At 42.0% G+C, this 22,854-nt stretch overlaps 1 protein-coding gene across 1 annotated transcript in view; it reads left to right on the top strand.

Moving 5' to 3' along the window:
- KIF3B (kinesin family member 3B) overlaps window positions 1-22,854 on the top strand; it is a 35,201-nt gene that overhangs the window by 8,318 nt on the left and 4,029 nt on the right. The window contains exons 2-8 of the mRNA XM_087818806.1: window positions 12,303-13,748; window positions 16,920-17,021; window positions 17,238-17,360; window positions 17,468-17,586; window positions 19,650-19,763; window positions 20,395-20,500; window positions 22,425-22,603. Coding sequence (XP_087674932.1) covers window positions 12,360-13,748; window positions 16,920-17,021; window positions 17,238-17,360; window positions 17,468-17,586; window positions 19,650-19,763; window positions 20,395-20,500; window positions 22,425-22,603 — 2,132 coding nt within the window. The 5' untranslated portion in view covers window positions 12,303-12,359. The remainder of the gene's footprint in view (window positions 1-12,302; window positions 13,749-16,919; window positions 17,022-17,237; window positions 17,361-17,467; window positions 17,587-19,649; window positions 19,764-20,394; window positions 20,501-22,424; window positions 22,604-22,854) is intronic.

Raw genomic sequence — 22,854 nt, 5'->3', positions numbered from 1 at the left:
GCTGAGCCACGCCTGGCCGGGCAGAATATTAAAAGTTTTAAATGAGAGCTGTACATTTTCCTTCTTAAAATTTGATTTGGATCTTCTACAAGGACCTTTAAAAACACAACTTTATTGAGATATAATTCACATGAAGTATCTTTTAAAATAGTGTTTCTCAGCCTTCTTGTTTCTCCTGAATCTGTTTTTATTTCTGATACATAATTCCCTATGAGTGTGCCCCAGAACATGGGCCTTTAACATTTAAACCCTTCATTCTCTGAACAGGCTGTTGGTTGGTGACACTAATCAGAAATAATATGTATGTTCTCTGTTTGGGGAACTGTGTGAACCAAAAGAGCAAGCATATCATTATGGAATTGGACAGTGAACTATGATAGTTCTCATGGACTTTGGAGAGGGATTTTCAAAAAGTATTTGAGTCATCATATTACTGAAATAAATTCTGTGATTTATAGGGAATTCTGCTTGATCAACTTTGGGAACTATTTACTGTAGAGGTGGCATATGTGGGCAGAGTTTCTCTGGCATTAATGTATACCCAGATCTCTAGGGATTTGATAAACTGGGATTCTGATTTTGAGGATCTGGTTGGGGTTAGAATCTGCAGAGCTAAACCAGCTGGGACAGGAGATTTTAGGTGACATTCAAATACACCACCCTGAATTATGTTGAATGACATAGTAATAGTTATTCCCTTTTAAATTCTTTTGGTTCTTCTGACTACGTCAGGGAGAATATTTGTTTAGTTCCAGCCTGTTTCTTAACAATTGCTAAGCTGGCTTCCTGGCCAGGAGAGACCAGGTCTCAGCCTTGGGGAAACTACAGTGTCTAACTAGAATTTAGTAGCTTTCTTATGTCCTTATATTTATTTTCACAGTTACCTTCTATTTGCAATAAATGATATTGATTTTCCATTCACGTAGGGATATAAAGTTACTTTAAAAAATTGTTTTATTGGTTCATTTATGTATATCATCATCATTAAGGCATTTGCTTATTATGATTATTATTATCATTTAAAAAAAATTCTCACCAGAGGATATTTTTTCATTGCTTTTTAGAGAGAGTGGAAGGGGGTGGGGGGGAGAGAGAGAGAGTGTGTGTGTGGGGGGAACACTGATGTGAAAGAGATACATCGATTAGTTGCCTCCCCCACACACCCCACCCTGACCAGGGCTGCGGATCGAGCCTGCAACCAAGGCACATGCCCTTGGCCAGAATTGAACCTGGGACCCTTCAGTCCGAGGGCTGACTCTCTAACCACGGAGCTAGGGCTAAAGTTACTTTTAAAAAATAAATTTGTATTAAAAGAAAGTAGCTTTCAAGAAAAACCTCAAGTAAATAATAGTACAGGTGGTGCCCCGATATGGCAAAAATTGTGAAGAGACAATCCCATGACTGACATTTAGGACATGCTGGTGTAGAAAAAGGCCATGAACCTTGGAGTCAATTCGACCTGGTTTCTGCTTACTTTGCCACTTATTAACTCTGTGCCATGTTTCTTGCCACTCCAAGTCTGAGTCTTTTTCCTCCTGTAAATTGAGTCAGGGCAGAAGCTCCTCCTGTGGGCCAGGCACTGTAATGCTTGCCTCCTCTGAGCCTCACACAGCTCCAAAGTGCAGGGTATTGGTGTTCCCACCTAACAGTGGAGCAGATAGGCTCCGAGGGGTGGACTTACGTGGAGTTCTAGAACTAGAAATGGTAGGACTGGGTTTCAGTCCCAGGTGTGTCTGAATCTTTTTTTGTTATTCCAGGCCACCTCCCTTTTTTTTTTTTTTTTTTTAAAATATATCTTTATTGATTTTCAGAGAGAGAAAGGGAGAGGGGGAGAGAGAGATAGAAACATCAATGATGAAAGAGTCATTGATCAGCCGCCTCCTGCAGGCCTCCGACTGGGGATCGATCCTGCAACCCAGGCATGTGCCCTGAGCAGGAATTCAACCGGCGACCTTTTGGGTTGACACTCTACAACTGAGCCACACTGGCTGGGCTATATGTGGGTTTTAAATAAGACAAACCTGGTTTTGAATCCTGACAGTTCCACTTAATTGCTGTGTGACCTTGGCCAAATTAATTTCTCTTAGCTTCCCATACTTATTTTTGAAAGAGGGCTAATACCTGTTCCTCATCAGGTGATTTTGAGGATTAGAAGAGGGATACACGTTAAGCTCTTGACATACTGTGAATTTTTATTATTGAATTCAGCAAAACCCAAGATCCGCGTTGATTCTGAATGAGAATTGTCCTCTAGACTTGAATATATTTTTTATATGTATTCTATGACTGTTTCACAATTGGATACAAAAAAATAATTTCTCTCCCTCTTTTCCTCTTTGATAGATGCTTTCTTTGTCCATTTCAGTCATCAAATGACAGGGAGTGCATGGCATCAATTTGAATTCAGGGCAGGCATTTATTTGTTCGGGTTTCTTTCCAGATAAGTAGCCTGTCTTCCTAAGACACTTAAGCTGAAATCAAGGTGCTAAACATTTTTCCCAGAGAAAAAATAGCTTTATTGCCATCTCCGCACTTGATATTAAGAAACAGAATACATGCACCTCTTAAAACGGCCAAAGGACACCAAGAAATCATTTGCAAGCTCACTCCCAGAAATCAGTATTGCTTGCATTTCCTGAGTTTTTATTACACATTTTGCGCTAGGCTAAGCATTTAAAATTTATTATCTTGTTTAGTCCTTAGAATAGTTCTTTAAGGTAGGTGGTGTTATTAACCCCATTTTATAGAAGTTATGACTTAAGTAACTTTCTCAAAATTTTATAGCTAAGTGGCAGAGCAGAAATTCAGATCCTGACCTGTTGATCACTGTCACTGACTTCAGTCTGTTTCCCCCACAGCTTTCTCTGCACATGGGTATATACACAGCTCTCACCATGATAACTCTTCTGTTTGGTAGCCTGGTTTTTTTTTTTCACTCAACAAAATGTCATGAACATCTTCCCATATGTAAATACCTAGAGGTATCTTGCTATTCTTTTTTTTTTTTATCTTCACCTGAGGATATTTTTTCCATTGCCTTTCAGAGAGAAAGGGAAAGAGAGAGAGAAGGAGAGTGGGAGGTAGGGAGGGAGAGAAAGAAACATTGATTGGTTGCCTCCCTCACGCACTCTGACAGGGGCTGGGGATTGAGCCTGCAACTGAGGTACATGCCCTTGGCTGGAATCAAACCTGAGACCTTTCAGTCCACAGGCCAATGCTCTAACCACTAAGCAAAACTGCCTAGGGCTAACTGGTCCCTTATTTCAGTGGCAGAGATGGTGCTGTGATCAACATAAACATGTCTATACATTTTGCACATCTTCAGTTATTCAGTGATGTCCTTAAAATAATTCTGAGAAATGGAGTTGCTGTTGCAAGGAGTATTACATTTCAAGTATTACGCTTCACAAATAATTTGTACCAGTTCGATACATGTGGCTTTTGTATGTATAACGGGCAGTTTGAAAGTTTTTACACAGTTCACACTACACAGTTCACAGTTCACAGCTCTTTGGCTTACAAAAAAGATGACTTTATAAACAGTGCCTGTAATAACAAAAGAATATATTTTATTAGTCTATTATTTTGACATCTTTGCTCTGAGTGCCTTTTCAGGCTGAGGCTACCTGACATGCTACATTGATATTAGAAAGGTAAAGATTGCATTGCTGTAGGCCTCATCGAAGCTCTTTTATGAAGCTTCACCATAAAGTCGAGACAAGTAATTTTGCTCCTAGGGCCCTTTGTTCAATTAAAACATTTTTTATTACCTTATATTCATGGTGGTCAGTAAAAATGGACAGATGAAAAGAGAAAAATAACACCTGGATATTAGTTTAATTAATTTCACAAAACTTTTCCATCACTTTTTTCTTCTAATTGTATTTTTTACGATTCAAAACTCAGTAAGTGCAAAGAGTATATGATGAAAAGTCTCTGTTCCACTCTTGGCCCTCAGCCACCCAGTTCTTCTCCCTACAGATGCCACCATTGTTGTTATCTGGCTCTTGTATATCCTTCTAGATGTTTTTTACGCACATATAGAACTAGTCCCTCAACACAAATCTTAAGTCCTTTTAAAGTTCTGCAGGGCAGTGATGTTATTTTTCAACTGGAGATGAGTAATCTTGTTTTGAAAATTGTGGTAACTCCCATTGTAATAACTGGCCATCTTGGGAACCAGGGACTCAGAGTTGACTTTCTCTCTTGGTGTGGTTCAGGGATTGCAAACAAGGAATTCTGATACTTCAAAACAATTAGCAACCATTGTGAAAGGAGATGAGGTGGATAGAGCAGAAACAGCTGTTTCCCCTGGGAGAAACCTGCACAGGGTGATAGTTTGGACTGTGTAATAAGGGAGTCACTTTTTTTTTTTTAATGTCTATTGATTTCAGAGAGAGGAAGGTAGTGGGAGAGAGAAACATCAATGATGATGATGAGAGAGCCATTGATCAGATGCCTCCTTCAGGCCCCTTACTGGGATCCAGCCGGAAACCGGGCATGAGCCCTGACCAGGAATAGAACTGAGATCTCTTGGGTCCTAGGTCGATGCTCAGCCGCTGAGCCACTTGGGCCCGGCATATGAGGGAGTTACTTTTACCTTCTTGCCCCCCAGTGTTGCAGTGCTTTTTTGATGGCCCTTGTGACCTATGGCTCCGGCTGCCTTTCACACACACTGGAGTCCTTGTAACCCCAAGCCAGGCGAGGCAGTTGGGAGGTGGTTCTCCTGGGACACATTGATTATAAAAACGTCTATTAGTATGTCAAGCCGCTTGCAGTCCTAAGCTCTCAGCCAATCACAAACGCACTTTATGTCTAACTTCCGCCGTTTCAAATCAATAAAAAAAAAACAACACTATAGATTTTGTGCCGTGCCTGCAGATTGCTTTTTTGCCGGCAGTTGCGAGGCAGTGCTATTTCTTATTCTTTCGCTTGGCGAGAGCGCCTGAAGCCGGCAGAGAAACCAAAGCTCTGTTTGGACTCAGTGCACCGGGCTGGGCTATATCGGTTTTAATACTCTTGTCTGTTTTTTAACCGCTTTTCCAGCCTTGCCGAAGCAAGGCCTCCAAAAATTAGGTTGCCTCCCAAAAAAAAAATGGGAGAGAGAGAGTATGCTATGTCCTGTTTTGACTGCGTGCATTCAATTTCGTAAACTGCTTTTCATTTATGGTGAGCATTTTCCATGTCATTGCAGCAAGACCTTGGTAAATGTCATTTTAAAAGATGGACTAGCATGGTGGACTTTTCTTAATCCCATCATGTGTTCATGAATTTGGTCATAGATAGAGATTCCTGCAGGAGCCAGGCGGGAAGTATAAATGAGCAAAGCATGATGGGTATGAGACAGCAGGGCGTGGGGGCGGGGAGGTATAGAGAGGCACCTGTTGCTCAGTTCACATTGCTGCCACTTGGGGCGTGGTATCCCATTCTTCCAGAGAAGCAGAAAAATCTGCCTTTTTCTTTTCTTTTTTTTGAGAAGACGGGAAGGAGGGAGGGGGGAGAAGGGAAGGGAGAAAGGGGAAGGGAGGGGAAGAAACAAAAAACAAACCTCGATGTGAGAGAGAAACACTGATCTGTGGCCTCCCACAAGTGCCCTCACCGAAAGAGCCCACAGCCTGGGTATGTACCTTTGCCAGGAATTGAACCCACCACCTTTTGGTGTGTGGGATGACGTTCCAACTGAGCTACACCAGCCAGATGTTTTCTGTTTTTTGTTGTTCTTTTAAAAATGTGAGCCCGGTTGGGTGGCTCAGTGGTTGAAGCATCATCCCATATACCAAAAGGATGTGGGTTTGATTCCTCCTTAGGGCTCATACCCAGGTTGTGGGTTCCATCCTGGTTGGGGCAGATAGGGTAGGCAGACAATCGATGTTTTCTCACGTGGATTTCTCTTTCTCTCACTTTCTCTCTCTCTCAAAACCAGTAACAAATATATCCTTGGGTGAGGATTTTTTAAAAAAAGTAAGATGGGTGGGATTTTTTTTTTTTTTTAAGAAATTTTAAACATTTGGAGAATAAATAGGAAACAGCCAGAATTGACAGTTAACATTTTCTCTTATTTCCTTCCAGCCTCATTCCCCTACTTTTTATTGTTTTGGAAGAGAAATGATAAAATATTATTGATAAAATTGAAACATCTTTCCCATTTCTAGTCCCCTTCTCCACAGTTCCTCTGCCCAGTATCATAAATCATTGTATATCCTCCTGTCCTGTTTTTTATACTTATATAGAAATGAGCACCATAGTGTTTTATGTTTTTAATTATAATTATTACTCTGTAGCTTGCTTTTTTACTCAACCTTTTTATATATCCATGTAAATATATACAGTGTGGGGCAAAACTATGTTTACAGTTGTTCAAATGGAAAATAATACAATAATGAATAAGTAATAATTTAACAATAAACTCTGTGTTTTGCATACAACTGTAAACCCACTTTTTTCCCCATCCTGTAACACTCTTAATTCAGTGTTGGCAGACTTTCTGTAAAAGATCAGGTAGTAAATAGTTTAGGTTTTGTGGGCCATACTATTTCTGCTGCACCTACTCCTATTTTATAGCTAATGCAGCCATACATAGATAATATGTAAACAAAGGATTATAGTTGTGTTACAATAAAACTTTGTTTACAAAACAGGCTGTGGGCCAGATTTGGCCTGTGGGCTGTAGTTTGCTGACTCCTGCTCTAATTTATTCCTTTTAATTACTGAATAGTTTACTGTTTATAATATGAGCATATCATATTTTATTTTTTGATTCCCCTATAAATGGATTTTTAGGTTGTTTTCAGTTTTCCTCCTATTTTAACTGTGCTTCAAAAAGCATCTTTGTGCCTCTGTGCGAAGGTTTTTCACTAAGACATACACATATATAAAAGTGGAATTGCTGAAGGGTTTTTTCTCTCTCTATTTTAACCAGAGGTGGGTCAAATAAAATGCTTCAGGTAGAATGTGACCAGTTTCTGACCTTTATCCTAGAATCTCTACAGGAAGCCAATAGTTGTTGAGAAGTCAATCCACACCTAGTTCTAGAATTTGAGGTAAGACTTCATGAGAACTAGCAAAGGTGAGAGTGTATATGAATCCAAACAGGGAAGAGGTAGAGAGTGGTCTGGAAGAATGTGGCTTTCCTGAGAAATGTGTAACTGATTTCTGCTGAGGACAAAGAGATGAAGTTGTGGAAAAACTCAATTTTTCACGTGCAGTAGCCATTAAAACGGTACTTGTTAACATCAGAATGACAGGTTCTAGTAGAAAAAGAATTTAGGATGAAGGTGATGAGCTGCTGACCGGTGGTTCCGTCATTCCTGGCAATCCCCTTAGTTCCTCTAAAGATTTATCACTGTAATTGGACCAGTAGAAGAAGAGTAAGGAAGATAATAAAGTAAAGAGAGTAGCAAGGCATTCCTTCCAAGAAAACCCTCTTTTTTGAGGCTGACCCAGAGCAAGACTTTAAGCCCTGGTGGCAGGAAATTAAATTAGTCCATCTTCCTGAAATAATACATCAATAAGACATGACTAGTTCAGTTGAGCTCAGTGAGTTCAGAAAAGAAATGGTGTTCTGTGTGCTGAGTTGAGATTTAATTAAGGGGACTGGAGCTTTGGGAATTCCTTCTTTTTAAAAGATTTTTAAGAATATTGTAGGTCATTATCATTCTTTTGTTTTTATTGTTTTGGAGAGCTCAAAAAATACAGGGGGCTGTAACAGAAGCAGCTGAACATCAGTCAGCCTGCTGCAGGCTTTTTTTAACGAGCTTGGGGACACATGGTTTTGATAGGTGAAAGCTGGACAGCTCTGCCCCTTCTGGGGTCTGTAGTGCAGAAGAATGGGTCATCTTCGCTGACCTGTTCCCCACCCACCCCCTTACCTTTCTGTTACTCCTTCAAGTCAGGGATCTTGCCTGTCTGTCCCACGCACTGCAGCAGAGACCTCCCCACAGGAGGCTAAGGGCATGGGATTTGAGCTTGGCACCTAGACGTTTTGTTGTTATTCCTCACCCGAGGACATTTTTTCCATTGCCTTTCAGAGAGTGGAAGGGAGGGAGGGAGAGGGAGAGAAGGGGAGAGAGAGAAAAACATCTCTGCGAGCGAGACACATCCATTGGTGGCCTCCCTCGAGTGCCCCGACCAGGGCCAGGGATCGAACCTGCAACCCAGGTATGTGTCCCTGACCGGGAAACGAACCTGAGGCCCTTCAGTGTGTGGGCGACGCCCTACCCACTAAGCCACACCAGCCAGAGCGGCACCTAGACATTTCGTTCAAAGGGAGGGAGAGACAGGCAAGGGATTAGCCACAGCTGTAGCCTGGAGCCATTCCCTGGGAAAGAAGACTCGGCAGGCGGACTGGCCGTTCCAACACCTGGTTCCTTCTCGTCGGGCAAAAATTTAATAGCATCTAGAAGGGGATGGGTGAAAGGGCTGCCTTTTACATAGTTTTCTTTAAATGGCTTGACATTTGCCCAGCTGGAGTGGCTTAGTTGATTGAAAGTTGTCTTGTGCACCAGAAGGTTGCTGGTTCGGGTCGCATACCTGCCTTGCGTATCCCCGGTTGGGGCACGTACAGAAAGCAACAGAAAGATGTTTCTCTCTTTCTCCGCCTCCCCCTCCTTCCTCCTCTTCACTCTCTCTAAAAAAAAAAAAAAAAAAAAAAAAAAAAAATCAGTGGAAAAAAATCCTCTAGTGGGGATTTACAAAAACAAACAAACCAAAAATGGCTTGAGATTTACTTCTAATTGAACATTAGTTAGGTATTTGGATCTCAATTTAATCTGATTAATTTTTTTAGGATGATGACTCCCAATGGAAGAAGGGAAAATGCTAATCTAGTGATGTTTAATGCCTAAAATTAGGGCTGACTGGTAATCTCTAGAATGACCCTTTGCCGGGTCATTTAGATGGATCTGTGTTAATTATTTTTAATCCAGCTTTATATTAGTTCACAAAGCACTTCCATCTTTCTAAGTGCCTATTAGTCTCATAAGCATTTAAAGCAGGAGTGGGGAACCTTTTTTCTGCCAAAGGTCATTTGTATATTTATAATATTATTCACAGGCCATACAAAATTATCAACTTAAAAATTAGCTATGAAAAGAGCTCCTTGCCCGGCTGGCATGGCTCAGTGATTGAGCATCAACCTATGATCCAGGAGATCGAAGTTAGATTCCCGGTCAGGGCACATGCCCGGGTTGCGGGCTTGATCCCCCGTAGGGGGCATGCAGGAGGCAGCTGATCAATGACTCTCTCATCATTGATGTTTCTATTTCTCTCCCTCTCCTTCCCTCTCTGAAATCAATAAAGAGATATTTTTTTAAAAAAAGCTCCTAGATTTATTGAATTTCGAGTTCCACCTGTGGTTGCCTTGGCAGGGCCAGACCAAAATATTCGTGGCCATATATGGCCCACAGTTCGGACATTCCCCATCCCTCATTTAAAGGAAGAACAGTGATTCCAGTTTTACAGATTTTACAGAAAAGGGGTTCAGGGAGGGTAGGAGGTTTTCCGCTTCTTTATTCTAGACAACATTATTTTATTACATGTAACAACTAAGAAGTATGAAAACAGCTTTTTATGTTTCCATGTGCTAAGCAGCAGAACAGTTTTTTTAATGAAAGATCAATGGGAGACATACTGACTTTCACTGTTTATTAAGCTTCAGCATGTATGCCTAGAGTGGCCAGCCACTGCTTCACATTGGCCCTCTCCCTTTTGTTGGCAGGGAATAGGTAATTCTCACAAATAAAAAATATATTGTATCACTGCTGTAAGTGTCTATTAAAATTACAAATGCATATGTCTTGTAATCCAGGAATTGCACTTTTAGAAATTTATGTTACACATACTTTCCCACACATGAAAGGTTGTGTTCCTAGGTTTTTCATAGGAAAAATCAGAAACAGCTGAAGTGCTAGGGTAGTGGTTAAATAAATTATGATGCTTCCATACAGTGGGATATATAGCTGCTTTCATAAAGAATGAGGCAGCTTTAGATTTCCTGAAGAAACAAACTCCAAGATACATGGTTTAGTGAGAAAAAGAAGATGCAGGACACTGCATTACTGTGTATAACATACTATGCTTGTGTACAAAGGGAGGGGGAAAGTATATGTTAATACATACTTGCTTGTTATACATTAGCTCAGGAAGATTAAAACCTAATAACACTGCCTCATGGGCAGGGAACTGAGTGGTTGGAAAGCAGGTGAAGTAGAGGGAACTGTCACCCAAGGGCCTTTTGAATCAAGAACCATGTGAATTACCTATTTAAAAAACCCTGCACTGAGGTTTTCAGGAGTTTGAGGTCCTTGCTCCCTACTTCTTCCAAAAGACTCTAATCACCCTTTCTTCTGTTCCTTGAGTTTTCTGGCACCAAATGAAGATTTATTTATTTATTTATTTATTTATTTTTTATTTATTTATTTATTTATTTATTTATTTATTTATTTATTTATTTATTTATTTATTTATAATCCTCTCCCGAGGATATTTCTTCCATTGCTTTTTAGAGAGTGGATGGGAGGGAGGGGAAAAGAGAGAGAAGGAGAAATATCGATGTGAGAGAGACACATTGACTGGTTGCCTCCCGCACCTGCCCCGACGGAGGCTGAGGTCGAACCTGCAACGTAGGTACTTGCCCTTGACGCTGAAACCACTGAGCTTACCGGCTAGGGCTATTTTCTTATTTGCATTCAAATTGTATTAAATTTGTTGATTAGGTAATTGCTTTCTATGTAATGTGTTATCTCACATCCTCATTTATTTGAATACATTTTGCACAAACCATTGTTTTATGATTTTGGAATGGAAAAGTATTATCAGCACAAGATAGGAAATTCAAACAGTACAAAGGAGCATACAGTGGGAAGTTTTGTGTGTTTTTTATCTCTGTAGACCTCTGAGTCCCCTAGGCCCATAGTTCCCCTGCAGGCTGCTACTATTACTGCTTTTACGTGTGTACTTCTAATAATGTGGTCTGCATATCAAGCATAAACATGCATATATCCCCCTCCTAACGCACTGTGTAAACTATACGATACACACTGTTCCTCATCTAGTTTTTCCACTTAACATATCTTAGTATAGGGCTACATTTAGATCAGCACATTCTTTTTAGTAACTGCATAGGATTCCACTACATATGTTAACCCTTTGCAGTCGTTTGTCTACTCTCAGCCACCAAAGCTTTTTTACCCTTCCGGTCGTATGTCTGCTCTCAGCCACCACAACAAGGAACCGTACGAATCTTAACTCTATTCATTCATGTATCAGTTCATAATTTCTCTTGTTTATCCTTCATAATCTTGCATGTTATGTATCACTCCTCTTTCAGTGGAAATTAATTCCGACCAGTACGACACCCATGTCCAAATTTAATATGACCCCAAAGGGTTAAATATATTTAATTTATTTAATCAACCCCCTTTTGATGGGAATTGGGGTTATCCATAGTCTACTGCTGCCACAACAAATATCCTTGTATCTGTAAGATAAATTGTTAGCGTTGCAACTGCTAGATCAAAAGTATGTGCATTTAAAATTTTGATAGAGCCCGGCTGGGCGTGGCTCAGCGGTTGAGCATCGACCTAGGATCCAAGCGATCAGGGTTCGATTCCCGGTCAGGGCACATGCCCAGGTTGCGGGCTCGATCAATGACTCTCTCATCATTGATGTTTCTATCTCTGTCTCTCCCTCTCCCTTCCTCTCTCTGAAATCAATAAAGATATATTTAAAAAATAAATAAATAAATAAAATTTTGATAGATGGTTCCAAATTGCTTTATGCAGAGGTTGTAGTAGTTCAACAGGATATAAGATTACTCAGGCTTCTGAAATGTTTCCAGCTGCCTCAACCTGTAGTATAAGATAAAATATTGGTTGAAGGGAGGACAAGCTAGTTAACACTATTGGTGGATTAGAGTTTTCATTTTTTCCACTGAAGTTGGTTAAGATCCTGTGAGAAAATACAGTGTACTAAAGTTATTAAATGTAGCTGTCAGATATAGTCAGTAGTATTGGGATAACTATGTATGGTGCCAGGTGGGTAGGGTACTGGAATTCCTAGGGGAAATACTTTGTAAAGTATGTGATTGTCTAACCACTACTCTGTACACCTGAAACCAATACAAAATAATAGTGAAAGTAAACTGTAGCTGAAAAATAAAGAAATTAATAAAAGTTTTTAAAAAAGAAAAAAAAGTAGCTATCAGAAGGCTAGCAAGATGAAAGTGACTTGGGTGTGTCAGCTGCTTTTGAGCAGCCTCGAATGACAACTGTACTGCCCTTACTTACTTTTGCTTTCTTTTCTAGGACCTTAGCATCCTGAGACATTCATAGCCTTCAAGGTTGACCTGGTCCAAGTTCATCATGTCCAAGTTAAAAAGCTCAGAGTCAGTCAGGGTGGTGGTTCGCTGTCGGCCCATGAATGGCAAGGAAAAGGCCGCTTCGTATGACAAGGTGGTAGATGTGGATGTGAAGCTGGGGCAGGTGTCTGTGAAGAACCCCAGAGGAGTGACCCACGAAATGCCCAAGACCTTCACCTTTGATGCAGTCTACGACTGGAATGCCAAGCAATTTGAACTCTATGATGAGACATTCCGACCGCTCGTGGACTCTGTTCTGCAGGGTTTCAATGGGACGATTTTTGCCTATGGACAAACCGGGACTGGGAAAACCTACACAATGGAAGGAGTCCGTGGTGACCCTGAAAAAAGAGGGGTCATCCCTAACTCATTTGATCACATCTTCACCCATATCTCTCGATCCCAGAATCAGCAGTACCTGGTCAGGGCTTCTTACTTAGAGATCTACCAGGAGGAGATCCGAGATCTGCTCTCAAAGGATCAGACCAAAAGGCTTGAGCTCAAAGAGAGGCCTGACACTGGAGTGTATGTGAAAGACCTGTCTTCCTTTGTCACCAAGAGCGTGAAGGAAATAGAGCACGTGATGAATGTGGGGAACCAGAACCGTTCGGTTGGTGCTACCAACATGAATGAGCACAGTTCGCGTTCTCACGCAATTTTTGTCATCACCATCGAGTGCAGTGAGGTGGGCCTCGATGGAGAAAACCACATCCGTGTAGGGAAACTGAACCTTGTAGACCTTGCTGGCAGCGAGCGGCAAGCCAAGACTGGTGCCCAAGGGGAAAGACTGAAGGAAGCGACCAAGATCAACCTGTCCCTGTCAGCCTTGGGTAATGTCATCTCTGCCCTGGTGGATGGCAAAAGCACTCACATTCCGTATCGGGACTCAAAGCTTACCAGGCTCCTCCAAGATTCTCTCGGTGGCAATGCTAAAACTGTTATGGTGGCCAATGTGGGGCCTGCCTCTTACAATGTGGAAGAGACTCTGACCACTCTGAGATATGCCAACCGTGCCAAAAACATTAAGAACAAGCCAAGAGTCAACGAGGACCCCAAGGATGCCCTTCTTCGAGAATTCCAGGAAGAGATTGCTCGGCTTAAGGCCCAGCTGGAAAAACGGTCCATTGGCAGGAAAAAGAGGCGAGAGAAGCGGAGGGAGGGCGGCGGGGAAGAGGAGGAGGAGGAGGGGGAGGAGGGCGAGGAGGAAGGTGATGAGAAGGACGACTACTGGCGGGAACAGCAGGAGAAGCTGGAGACTGAGAAGCGGGCCATCGTCGAGGACCACAGCCTGGTTGCAGAGGAGAAGATGAAGCTGCTGAGAGAGAAGGAGAAGAAGATGGAGGACCTGCGGCGCGAGAAGGATGCTGCCGAGATGCTGGGCGCCAAAATCAAGGTACTAGGCCCTTCCCTTCCTGGGCCCCTTTGTTTCTTTCAAAGCCTTTTGCTTTATAAAAAGAAAAAAATGATATGAGGGATGATGTATCTAGTGCCGATAAACATTTGTCGAATTGTATTGAATGAAGAACAAAAATTTTTCTAAATTAAAAAAAATTAAATTTTGAATTCACAGTAAGAATAATTATTACATATGTGCAAGGTATAAAAAGCAGCGATAAAACTAACACCCACGTTACCCTCCACCCACCCAGTGTAACAAACAGAACAACAGCCATGTCTTTACAAATCCTTTGTGTGTGCCCCCACCAGGTAACCATTATCTTGGATTTGTTGGTTTATTTTCTTTGTAGTTTCCCATATATGTATATATCTCTAAGTTAAAGATAGTTTTAGTTTCACATCTTTTTTTACTTTTATATAAATGGATTCTCACTGCTGCAATTTGCTTTTATTCACTCAATATTATGTTAATGAGATTTACCCATATTGATGCCTGACCTGTGATTCATTCATTATTACTGTTCGGAGAATTCCGAGTATTCCATTCTCCTGAGACTGTGGGTTGTTTCCTTTTTCTGCTATGAACATTCTTGTACTTGGCTCCAGGAGAACATGTTCATACAAGAATTACTTGTCTGGCACCGCTAGGTCCTAGAGTATGAGCAGCTTCAACTTTACTAGATGATGACAAGTTGTTTTCTAAAGTGGCCCTGTGAATTGAAACTTCCACCAGGAGCCTACGAGATCAGGTTGCTTCTCATCCTTACCAACACTTGTGATCATCAGACTTTTTTTGTATATCTAGTAAATATAAAATGGTAACTCATTGTGGCTTATATATATTTTAAAATTGATTTTTAGAGAAAGAGGAAGGGGGGAGAGAGAAACATCAATTGGCTGCCTCCTGCACGCCCCCTACTGGGGATTGAGCCCACATCCCAGGCATGTGCCCTGACTGGGAATCGAACCGGCAACCCCTCAGTGCACAGGAGAACACCCAACCAACGGAGCCACACCAGCCAGGGCTCATTGTGATTTTAATATGCAGTGCAGTGATCACACAAGATACAGAACAGTTTCATCACCCCACAAATGCTCCCTGTAGTCAAACCCTCCCCCCAACCTCCAACCCTGTGTGCCAGGGTAGTACTCTAGAGCAAGGAGGCTCCCTGTGTTGAATCTTCTCCCTGGTGGCCTTGTACTGCTCCATCAGGTGCTTGGACTCTGGCTGCCACAGGGCTTTAATGGCAGAGGAGGGTGCAGAGCTATCCCTGGCATCCTAGGATGACCACTGCCTGACCACAAGCCAGAATTCCTTTGACATGTTGAGTGGGTTCTATTGCATTGGATTTATGCAAACTTTTGATTTCTACTCTAAAATGTATCTATGTTTATTAATTTAAAAATGACAAGTGATCTCTCTCTCACCTCCCCTTCCCTTACTATATGAAGCCATACTTTATCTGTGGCTCACAGTGGCCCCTACACAGAGCTGGGTACTAATTTACTTCAGACACAGGGGTCCTTACCAGGACTTTCAAGACGTAATGTAAAAATGGATTCGTGTACAAAGTAATTAGGAGGTAATTTTGTTCCAGGGAAGGGCTTTCTATGGGGTTCCATTATGTCAAACACCACGTCACCCCTCCTTGCTCCTGCAGTGAAGTGTAACTGGGAGTGTCCATGTTTGATTTGTGTGCTGTGTTTTAGGATCACTTCTGTTATTCAGGCTCGGGAACGCCTAGACTCCCTAAACTACCTGGTGCATTTAGGCAACTCTCAGAAGCCCAGTGTGGCCGGACTCAGCATTACCTCAAGATCACTGAATCTCTTAACACAGCTTTGGTGATTCATACTGATAGCTTTGTTTATGGGAGAATGACATTACTTCTGTCTTTCCCAACCCCTCACTGCTATAAAATCATAGGACAAAAGAATTTAGAGCTGGAAGGTGTGTGTGTGTGGCAGGCGAGTGGGTGTTAAATGGGAGTAGCAATCAGTCCAGCCTCTTTATTTTAAGAGTCAAGGAAACAGTCTCACAGACACATTGAAAGATGGCAGCAGGGCTACAGTTAATGTTAATAAGTTTCTTAAAAGCAAGGTTGTGGAGCTTTTGGATTCCATGCTTTTCAGGTGCAAATCATCCCAGTGTCTTCAACAAGCATCTAAATGTTGAAGGCTCCCAGTCTGTATAACCAACCCAGAGCTGTCTCCTAACATCCAAGCTGATAGCCTCAGCCTACTAGACATTTCCACAGAGATGCCCCCAGGCACCCAGAACCTGCCCACCTTTTTCTCAAACTAGACAGACTCCTAGGATCTGCCTCTCCCTCTCCCTTAGGGCCCAGTCAGTCCCACCGCCTCTGACTCCTGTCTCATTAGGATCTCTTGGACCCATCATCCCCATTGCTTTCCCCACCACTACTGCCCTAGCCCAGGCCTGGACCCTCAAAACAGCTGCCTGCCTGGTCTCCCTGCACTCAGCCTACCCTTTTCCACTCATTCTTCTTGTGGCATGGGAGTAATGTTTCTAAAACATAAATCTGATTGTGTGCCATCATGCTCAAAGAACATGACAGTGTTTGCTGCTGTTCTCAGGATCAAGTTTAGTCTCCCATAACAGAGCTTTGAGGTTGTTGAACCGACTGACCCCTGATTGCTTTGCCAACTTCATGTATCACCACTCCCTATCCTACCCTCTCACACAAATATTTTTTTCTTAGTTGATTCCTATTTTTGCTTCAGCACTCTGTGCAGATGTCCCTGAGACAGGAAGCTTTCCCTGACCCCTCCAAAAGCCTGAATTCTCTCTCCCTCAGTGTGCCCCTCCCATTATTACTTGGTCTTTTCCTCATGATGGCTTCTGACACATATGGTAAGAGCCTGCTTACTTGTCTGTGGCCCTCAGTGGACTCTCAGCTTTGCGATTCATACTGAAAACATTTTTTTTAACGAAAGCTGAAGTTTGTGTATGTCTAGAGAAGCAATATCTTCAGCATTCGCAAGGTGGAGCCACCTCAGATCCATCCCAGTGATGCACAGGACACAGCTGAACACAATATATTTTCCCCCCAGAGTGCACCCCCTTTGGCCCATTCCAAGCTTCCTGTGAGGAGGTAATTTCTGAGGGAGATCACAAGATGGATTCTACTTTTTTCTCATTCAGGCCATGGAGAGTAAGCTGCTTGTTGGAGGAAAAAATATAGTAGATCATACCAATGAACAGCAGAAAATCCTGGAGCAAAAACGACAGGAAATTGCAGAGCAGGTAACTTTTCATACCTTTTTGGGGAGAATGTGGTGGGGTAAGGCACGTTCATGCTACAAAGCAAGTATCTCTTATATTAGACTCTTCAAAGGGAATGGAAGTGAGCTGTGGTCGTTCCTTCCTAGTGGGAGACCCTGATCTGGAGCAGCCCTGCCCTATTATTCTTGTATAGACATTGTCCCTAGGCAAGCTGATGAATTTTGGAATGTTGCTCAGAAACGTCGAGAAAGAGAAATCCAGCAACAGATGGAAAGTCGAGATGAGGAGACCTTGGAACTTAAAGAGACATACAGCTCGTTGCAACAAGAGGTGGACATCAAGACCAAAAAACTCAAAAAGGTATAAAAGGAACAAGACCAGGGAGAGGTGTCTTGAGGCTTGGGGGAAAGGGCGAGCTCATTGTCTGGAGAGCTGCCCTCCTCAACTGCCTCTCCCCTGGGTTCCAGCTCTTCTCCAAGCTTCAGGCAGTGAAGGCAGAGATCCACGATCTCCAGGAAGAGCACATCAAGGAGCGTCAGGAGCTGGAGCAGACTCAGAATGAGCTCACCAGGGAGCTGAAACTCAAGTAAGTTCTGGGTCTTCCATGGCGCCCCAGCCACTTGCTGGGTTGTTGTTTGTTAAGTAAGAAACACTTCCCTGAGGACAGGGCCCCTTCTCTCCAGCTCGTCTCCTGCCACTTTGTCATCTCTTTATTGTTGAGAAAGTCACTTTCTGTCTCTGGGCTTCATCTGTTAACTGAATGATTTCACCAGATGATCTCCAAGTTTCCTTTCACTCTGCCTTCCTAAAGCTTTTCAAGACTCTGGCCTCACCTTTATCTATTGATAAGGAGTCTTTTATTAACTGGAATTTTCTGAATGGTATAAAGAATACTCAAATGCCCATCACCCAGATTCAGTGATAAACCATCTTTTGTCATCTGTCTTTTGTAAAAATATTTTAAAGCAAATTTTATCTCATGTTATGTCACTCCTACATATTTACATACATAACCACAATGCTATTTTTAAAAGGCTTCATTGAAATATAATTCACAAACCTTACAGTTCACCTATTTAAAGTATACAAGTCAGTTTTAAAAATATATATATTTACCCTGGCCAGGTAGCTCAGCTGGTTAGAGTGTTATCCCGATATGCCAAAGTTGTGGGTTTCAATCCCTGGGCACGGCACATACAGGAAGCAACCAATGAGTGCACGAATGAGTGGAACAGCAAATCGATGTTTTTCTCTCTCTCTCCCCCCTTCTTCTCTCTAACATCAATAATTTTTTAAGCCTGGCTGGGCGTGGCTCAGTGGTTGAGCATCAACCTAGGATCCAGGCTATGGGGATTCCATTCCCGGTCAGGACACATGCCCCGGTTGTGGGCTCGACCCCCATTCAGGGGTGTGCAGGAGGCAGCCAATCAATGACTCTCTCATGATTGATGTTTTTCTCTCTCTCTCTCTCTCTCTCTCTCTCCCCCTCCTTTCCTCTCTCTGAAATCAATAAAGATATGCTTAAAAATAATAATAATAATTTTTTTAAAAAGGTTGAAATTAAAAAAATTTAAATGTATGTACCAATCCTCTTTCTAGGTATGCGCACCTGGAGAAAGATAAGAACAAAATATGGCAAAATATTAATAATAGCTATCTCTGCATAGTGATATTGTGTGCAGTGATATTTTTCAAATTTCCTAATGTGTAAATAGGCCCTTTAAAATCAGAAAAAAACTAAATGTATGGTATGAAAAATAATTTCTTAAATGTCAGATAAAATGAAGAGAAAATTTTATCTCTCCAAAATACTGTATTTTTTCTCTAAAGAAGGCGTTTTTATTGTTATAGCTCTTACATCTTTTAACTAAAAAGTGATTCAACCTGTTTCTTACAGCCAGTACCCTTCACCTCTGGTGTTTGTTGTGCATCTCTCTCACGTTAACACCCCTTTGACATTGTTCTTCCCTAAGGTTTTGAAAGAGTGAATGCAGAGATGTGGCAGGAGATAGTCATCACCATGGCGAGACACAATCCAGTGGGCTCCAGTTTCATTGTTTGCCATGTTCCCTGGTCGCTTCTCACGCAGCCTTGTGTCAGGAATGGTTTCCATTCTGAGAAGTCTAAGGGACTGAAATCCATTTGGTTCTGTTCTTTGTCCTGATGATTAGAATGTGGAATTTTCCATCTCTGGCAACAATCCCAGGGATTGGAGGAAGGCAGTTAAATTTCTAAGCTGTTTTCAGCATATTGAAGTTAATGAGCTGGGTTAGCAGTACCAGTCGCCCTCCAAAAGGTACTTCAAAGAGCACAGGTCACTCCAATATGGCCCAGGCACCACCTCCCTCTTCAGTTCTTTCACCTCAAGCTGCTCCTCCTTGGGCAGAAGTGACCTCTCCATATTTCTAGGGCAGACAACTGTCAGCATCTGTCATACCTAAGAGTGCTGCACTGTCACCTCTCTGTTTCAGGCAGGGATCAAGTGTCATGCGTGTCTGTATCACAGTTCTTTGTATGATGGTACACTCATAGTACCTGCTTAGTATATGTTTGCTGAGTGACTTGACTTATCTAATTACTACAGATCGCCAACACTCCACGTGTATTCTTTCTTTATCTGTATTCACCCTTGTATGTGTGCTCTTACAGGCATCTTATTATAGAAAACTTTATCCCTCTGGAAGAAAAAAGTAAAATTATGAATAGATCCTTCTTTGATGAAGAGGAAGATCATTGGAAATTACATCCTATAACCAGACTGGAGTAAGTCACTATTGCCTTTAAGTAGACTTAAGGTTAGGAAGAGGGAAAGAATGTTGATAAGCTGGACTTGGCCAGAGGGGTATGGTAAGAATGCAGTTTGATTCATTTAAAGTTGCAACCAGTTGTATCTCTGATTTTGTGATGGTCATAGTTCCATGAGATAAAAGTTTGACGATGAGTACAGTATTAGGAACTGGGAGACTTTGTCACAGTGAACTAATGACCTTTCCCAAGTTCCTCATTTCAGCTTCCCCAGCTGTCAGGTGAAGCGTGCTAGGCCAAGTGAGGGGCAGTACACAGGTGTTATCTTGTGTGTCAGTCCGACCCAGCGTTGAGAAGGACTCTCAGTATAGTCTGGGTCCTGCTGGAAAAATGGGAGATGTCTGCCAAGGACGCAGGGGTGGGGAGTGTTGACAGCTATGCTTCATGCCGACCATCTAAGAAAGCAGCTCGGGCAGGTGGTATCAGCAGCTCCTGCATCGCCTCCATGTCAGCCCTCAGTCCAGGGAGTCACTTGCTCCAGGGTCTGTTTAAGCAGGCTTGGGGTCTTCTGGGTGCTGGTTCCACAGGACCAACCCTGGGACTGTGGAACACGCCAGCCAGGGCTTTAACCACTGCAGTCCCTTTCCAGGAATCAGCAGATGATGAAGCGGCCAGTCTCCGCTGTGGGATATAAGAGACCGTTGAGCCAGCATGCGAGAATGTCCATGATGATTCGTCCAGAGGCCCGATATCGGGTGAGGAGATTGTCCTTGCGTTCCTCTGCCCTCTCTTTTAGAGGAGTTTAGATTCATGTAAACCCTTAGCGCCGTTCTGCAAAGTCACAGTTTTCATCCTGACTCTTTCCAGAGGCACCTGAGGAAACTTATATTAACATAACAATTTTAACAAAAAATAACAAATAAAAAAAACAGCAACAAATCATTATACATAAAAAGGTAAAATAGAATGAGGTTTAGAAAATCAGGACTAGGGAAGGAGGAGAGTACAAGCATCCTGCCCATAATGGTCAATAAACATTAATGATGAGCTTTAGGATCGCCTGTGGGAAGCCTGGGAAGAGTGCTGGTGTCAGTGACGGGAGATGGAGATGTGCTGAAGGAGTTACGGTACTTCCATTTAACATAAAGTGGGGCAATCATGTAGTTATTTAAAGTGCCATAATTAAGGCCCATTTAATGACCCAAACATATAATAATACTGTATGTGCTTCTATTTATAAGCTCTTGCTGTGTGCCAGGCAGTGTACTCAGTGCTTTATTGCTTTCTCTACTAAACCCTCCCACCTACTCTATGAGTAGTCCTGTGGCTTAGTAGGTAACTGGTAAGTGGATGAACCAGGAGACATGATGTATTGTTATGTTATGAAACAATTGGTACTGCAGGTGTATATGTGAATTAAAAAAATCTGGGGCAAAAATATATAGAAATGTGAACTGGTTATTCCTGGTTAATAGAAGTGCACTCAATTTAAATTTTCTTCTATTTGCTCATCTGTATTTTATAATTCTCAGTAGGGAACCTCTATTTTTTTGATAATGAAAGATTTTCATTTAAAATATTTTTGAGTCTCCCTTGGCAACCACAGCAAAACAGATTAGGATTAGTTAGCTCCTCAGGTGCTGTTCTTCCTGGCATCGAGTTATTTAAAATAAAGAAAAAAAAGCAAAAAAGATATATTAGATAGGGTTTTATATAGTGGAAGATGAGTGATGTGTCGGACGCCTCAGAAGCATTTTTCTAGCAGTTTCAGAGGGTGCATATCTTTCTGGTTATTTCATGTCTTAAGCCAAAAACATGCTTTTAAAGCCTACAAATCAAATATGTGGGTTTCCAGGGAGCTAACCTGAGCCAAAGGTAGAATTTAAAGCGGTGGCTCTTAGATGTTTTTAGCAGTAGACCCACTCCATTAAGAGAAATTTTAAGCTGTATCTCAGTATATAAAATTGAGAAATAGAGCCACACCCTCTCCTCACCATCTCCCTGCAGTGGCCCCTTCTGCCTGCTCTGGAGCGCTGGGGCCTGAACTCCACTGAGTGGGAGGAGCTAGAGGACAAGATGTGTAACCTGGGCTCTTCCTTTATGCATGTGCCTTGGTATGTAGGAGCTAGGAAAAGGCCCACCACAGGATATCAAGTGAAGGAATCTATCCACAAGGCCGATTATGAGGCCTTATTATTTTTATTATTTTTTCCCCCCAGACTGATTTTGAAAATGTGGTTACAGACACTGCCACACACACTCTCCGCACACATACACCATACCTGCCTAACTAAAACATTCACCAAAGCTGCTGTAGGTGGTGAGATTATTCGTGATTACTATTTTCTTCTTTATACCTTTTTGTATTTTTACATTGTCTACAACAAATGGGTTTTACTTAATTTATTATTATTCCCCTTAGGGTATAATACATATTCATTGTTTAAAAAAATTTTTTTTTACAAAAGGAAAATAGAAAAAAGCCTAGAGAAGAAAATAAAAACCATCTGTAATCCCACCAGGAAGAAAGTTACAAAACTACATCACTTCTAGGCAGGTTCTCAGTAGGCTCTGAGTAGCAAGCAATTTGCAGTTCTGTTTTTGGAAGGGGTCTACATTGCTTGTACTCTCATGTCTGATGGGAAACCAACCTAGCTGGTTACGGCTGTGCTTCTGCAGGCAGAAAACATCGTGCTATTAGAGCTGGACATGCCCAGCCGGACCACCAGGGACTATGAGGGCCCCGCCATTGCCCCCAAAGTCCAGGCCGCGTTGGATGCGGCTCTGCAGGATGAAGATGAGATACAGGTGGACGCATCATCCTTTGAAAGTACTGCAAATAAGAAATCCAAGGCCAGGTGAGTGTCTCTTGATGACCTGTGTTTGAATAGAACATGTTTGATCAAGGACAAATGAAAGTAGAGGGTGGCAAGAGTGCTCGTTTATCATAGAATGCTTTACAGAATACACCAGAAAATATTGCCTTATTAACCCTGTGTTTATTCATTTATTACACTAATATTTATGGTTCAGGCATTATGTCAGGTAGACTGAGTACCAGAAAGCCAAATGTGCCAGTTCCTACAGTAAGGAGCTTGTGTTCTAGTGA

Source organism: Miniopterus natalensis, chromosome 7 (genome assembly GCF_054644295.1).
Source record: "Miniopterus natalensis isolate mMinNat1 chromosome 7, mMinNat1.hap1, whole genome shotgun sequence".
In the NCBI taxonomy this organism is placed as follows: domain Eukaryota; kingdom Metazoa; phylum Chordata; class Mammalia; order Chiroptera; family Miniopteridae; genus Miniopterus; species Miniopterus natalensis.
The sequence above is the reverse complement of the archived record's forward strand: the minus strand, read 5'-3'. Positions and strand labels throughout refer to the sequence as shown.